The sequence below is a fragment of the Salmo trutta genome, unplaced genomic scaffold, assembly GCF_901001165.1.
Source record: "Salmo trutta unplaced genomic scaffold, fSalTru1.1, whole genome shotgun sequence".
NCBI classification, from domain to species: domain Eukaryota; kingdom Metazoa; phylum Chordata; class Actinopteri; order Salmoniformes; family Salmonidae; genus Salmo; species Salmo trutta.
Genome location: NW_021822781.1, coordinates 7,802 through 12,500, shown reverse-complemented (window position 1 = coordinate 12,500; position 4,699 = coordinate 7,802). Strand labels below are relative to the sequence as shown.

Genomic DNA, 4,699 nt, shown 5'->3' with positions numbered 1-4,699 from the left:
CCCCCCTAACCCCTAGGCATATTCCCCCAGCCCCTAACCCCCCTAACCCCTAGTTCCTAACCCCTAGGCCTATTCCCCCAGCCCCTAACCCCTAGGCCTATTCCCCCAGCCCCTAACCCCCCTAACCCCTAGTTCCTAACCCCTAGGCCTATTCCCCCAGCCCCTAACCCCTAGGCCTATTCCCCCAGCTCCTAACCCCTAGTTCCTAACCCCTAGGCCTATTCCCCCAGCCCCTAACCCCTAGGCCTATTCCCCCAGCCCCCAGCCCCTAACCCCCCTAACCCCTAGTTCCTAACCCCTAGGCCTATTCCCCCAGCCCCTAACCCCTAGGCCTATTCCCCCAGCTCCTAACCCCTAGTTCCTAACCCCTAGGCCTATTCCCCCAGCTCCTAACCCCTAGTTCCTAACCCCTAGGCCTATTCCCCCAGCTCCTAACCCCTAGTTCCTAACCCCTAGGCCTATTCCCCCAGCTCCTAACCCCTAGGCCTATTCCCCAGCCCCTAACCCCCTAACCCCTAGTTCCTAACCCCTAGGCCTATTCCCCCAGCCCCTAACCCCTAGGCCTATTCCCCCAGCCCCCAGCCCCTAACCCCTAACCCCTAGGCCTATTCCCCTAACCCCCTAACCCCCCCTAACCCCTAGGCCTATTCCCCCAGCCCCCAGCTCCTAACCCCTAGTTCCTAACCCCTAGGCCTATTCCCCCAGCCCCTAACCCCTAACCCCTAGCCCTATGCCTCTAGCCCCCAGCCCCTAACCCCTAGGCCTATTCCCCTAGCTCCTAACCCCTAAACACTATATCCTAGCCCCTAACCACTAGCTCCTAACCCCTAACCACTAGCTCCTAACACCTAACCACTATCTCCTAGCCCCTAGCCCCTAACACTAGCTCCTAGCCCCTAACCACTAGCTCCTACCCCCTAAACACTAGCTCCTAACCCCTAACCACTAGCTCCTAACCCCTAAACACTAGCTCCTACCCCTAAACACTAGCTCCTAACCCCTAACCACTAGCTCCTACCATGTAGGTCTGAAATAATGATCAGATTGGTTTATATAATAACTTGTGGGACATATGGGGTACAGCAGTCTAAGGTTTGATTTTGTTCTCATTTTCCTGCTGTTGTTTTTTAGTCTAAACTTTCCCAACTTTACCAGGAGGACGAAAGTCGAACTGCGTCGGAGGTAAAGCAACAGCGTTAAATAAATCGCGCTTCTTTTAAAAATATCACCACAAAATACCTACCTTGTTTTTTCTCTCTAAAGATTTCAGTTACACTGGTTTATAAAACACAAGACATAATTTTCTGGATTATAAAACACAAGCCATAACTTTCTGGATTATAAAACACAAAACACAAGCCATAACTTTCTGGATTATAAAACACAAAACACAAGCCATAACTTTCTGGATTATAAAACACAAGACGTAACGTCTGTTTCTTCTTAGTTGACTGCAGTATTGTTTCTTCTTAGTTGACTGCAGTATTGTTTCTTCTTAGTTGACTGCAGTATTGTTTCTTCTTAGTTGACTGCAGTATTGTTTCTTCTTAGTTGACTGCAGTATTGTTTCTTCTTAGTTGACTGCAGTATTGTTTTAGCTGGGTGGATCCAGCATGATTTCTGCTTTTTACTATTTCTTTACGTCGCTTATCAGTCTGTTTTTTTGGTCGTAAACACTCCCATTGTTTCTGAGCGGACGCTGATTGGACCAGCCGTTTTCTGTCTCATTCCAAACCCCATTTATCGGCTGGAGGCCAGACTGACAAGCAGTTCAAAAAGATATTAAATGTAGCGTTCATTCAGTATTTACCAGGCTAGTGTTGTGCTCTCAGGACAGGGCTGGAAATGGAGGGGAATCTGGGGTGGAACCAGTGAAATTATTTTACCATTGTATCATTTTAATTCAAGGATTTCCCCTTAGTGGGTTCTCAGAGTGACTTGCTTCCATTCCTACCCCTCTGTGTTGTTACTAATGATCTATGGGAAGTTCTGAACTGTATAAACGTAGAACCTTGTTGACGTGTTCTATTGTTCCGTTGTGTTCTAGAACTCCTTCTCTGGGCTGGTCCATATGGAGGGAGAAGAACAAGGGTCAGAGTTCCAGATCTTTCAAAGGTTCTAGAAAGGTTTTTTTCCCTCTCCTATCACTGTTGTGTCATTTACATCAACGGCCGTGTTTCGTTTCAGTTTATAAACACATTATATAGACCACAGTCACGTGTTTAAGAGATAACTGCTGTTATTGTTTTGATTTAGTTGACCTGGGACTGTCTTGGTGTACTAAAACATGCAGATAATCCGAGCAAATATACAAATATATTTAAATTGGGACAAAGGTTGCAAAATACCAGTAACAGTCCCAGGTATTCCCCAAAAAATTCTGTTTGGAGGATTCCCGAATTTGCTCCTTATTTCGTCATGATTCCAGGAATCTTCCAACAAAGTCTTCTGGATAACATGGGAATTTGGGGAAAGTTACCTGAATTTCTCAACCGTATTTGTGACTGGTGGCTTTGCACTGATCAGCAGTGGATTTTTCTGTGTTTGATGGTTAATGTAAATAATGTATATTTCTGTGTTTCCATAGAGACTGTAGCATCACTATGTTTCTGTGTTTCCATAGAGACTGTAGCATCACTATGTTTCTGTGTTTCCATAGAGACTGTAGCATCACTATGTTTCTGTGTTTCCATAGAGACTGTAGCATCACTATATTTCTGTGTTTCCATAGAGACTGTAGCATCACTATGTTTCTGTGTTTCCATAGAGACTGTAGCATCACTATGTTTCTGTGTTTCCATAGAGACTGTAGCAGCACTATGTTTCTGTGTTTCTATAGAGACTGTAGCATCACTATATTACTGTGTTTCCATAGAGACTGTAGCATCACTATGTTTCTGTGTTTCCATAGAGACTGTAGCATCACTATGTTTCTGTGTTTCCATAGAGACTGTAGCATCACTATGTTTCTGTGTTTCCATAGAGACTGTAGCATCACTATATTTCTGTGTTTCCATAGAGACTGTAGCATCACTATGTTTCTGTGTTTCCATAGAGACTGTAGCATCACTATATTTCTGTGTTTCCATAGAGACTGTAGCATCACTATGTTTCTGTGTTTCCATAGAGACTGTAGCATCACTATGTTTCTGTGTTTCCATAGAGACTGTAGCAGCACTATGTTTCTGTGTTTCTATAGAGACTGTAGCATCACTATATTACTGTGTTTCCATAGAGACTGTAGCATCACTATGTTTCTGTGTTTCCATAGAGACTGTAGCATCACTATGTTTCTGTGTTTCCATAGAGACTGTAGCATCACTATGTTTCTGTGTTTCCATAGAGACTGTAGCATCACTATATTTCTGTGTTTCCATAGAGACTGTAGCAGCACTATGTTTCTGTGTTTCTATAGAGACTGTAGCATCACTATATTACTGTGTTTCCATAGAGACTGTAGCATCACTATGTTTCTGTGTTTCCATAGAGACTGTAGCATCACTATGTTTCTGTGTTTCCATAGAGACTGTAGCATCACTATGTTTCTGTGTTTCCATAGAGACTGTAGCATCACTATATTTCTGTGTTTCCATAGAGACTGTAGCATCACTATGTTTCTGTGTTTCCATAGAGACTGTAGCATCACTATATTTCTGTGTTTCCATAGAGACTGTAGCATCACTATGTTTCTGTGTTTCCATAGAGACTGTAGCATCACTATGTTTCTGTGTTTCCATAGAGACTGTAGCATCACTATATTTCTGTGTTTCCATAGAGACTGTAGCATCACTATATTTCTGTGTTTCCATAGAGACTGTAGAATCACTATATTTCTGTGTTTCCATAGAGACTGTAGCATCACTATGTTTCTGTGTTTCCATAGAGACTGTAGCATCACTATATTTCTGTGTTTCCATAGAGACTGTAGCATCACTATATTACTGTGTTTCCATAGAGACTGTAGCATCACTATGTTTCTGTGTTTCCATAGAGACTGTAGCATCACTATATTTCTGTGTTTCCATAGAGACTGTAGCATCACCATATTTCTGTGTTTCCATAGAGACTGTACCTTCTCAGACATAGACCTGACCCACGCCTTGCAGGTGCTGGTCTCCAAGGAGACACTGAACGTGTCCGGCGCCGATCAGGACCCCCCCACGGGTAGTCTGGTCTGTTGCCCGATCAGAAATGGGAAGACAGGGAAAATCATCGGTGCGTCGCTCTTTCTCAGTTCCACGCGTATCTCTTCTAGGTTATAGTGTTTTTATGCAGCGCCGTCTTTACAGGCCAATGTCCATATATAACTCTTTCTATTTATCTAGCTATGTTTATGTAGCTTTAACCTCACTATAGAATTCCATTGACAACAACAACATGAATTCTATAACTACACCTCATACAGCAGTAAAGAGTCAGGTGTCCTTGTTTGGTGTAGGGAGTCTTCTTCTGTGGTTGTTAGGGACATGCTGTTAGTCGTAGGGAGTCTTCTTCTTCTGTGGTTGTTAGAGACATGCTGTTAGTCGTAGGGAGTCTTCTTCTGTGGTTGTTAGAGACATGCTGTTAGTCGTTGGGAGTCTTCTTCTGTGGTTGTTAGAGACATTCTGTTGTTGGGAGTCTTCTTCTGTGGTTGTTAGAGACATGCTGTTAGTCGTAGGGAGTCTTCTTCTGTGGTTGTTAGAGACATGCTGTTAGTCGT

At 43.6% G+C, this 4,699-nt stretch overlaps 1 protein-coding gene across 1 annotated transcript in view; it reads left to right on the top strand.

The window, feature by feature from the left end:
* The window catches only part of LOC115184392 (cGMP-specific 3',5'-cyclic phosphodiesterase), an 11,305-nt gene extending 6,850 nt beyond the window's left edge, over positions 1–4,455 (top strand). The window contains exons 8-9 of the mRNA XM_029745343.1: positions 2,048–2,115; positions 4,064–4,455. Of these exons, the coding sequence (XP_029601203.1) occupies positions 2,048–2,115; positions 4,064–4,262 (267 nt within the window). The 3' untranslated portion in view covers positions 4,263–4,455. The remainder of the gene's footprint in view (positions 1–2,047; positions 2,116–4,063) is intronic.
* The last annotated feature ends 244 nt before the right edge of the window (positions 4,456–4,699 follow it).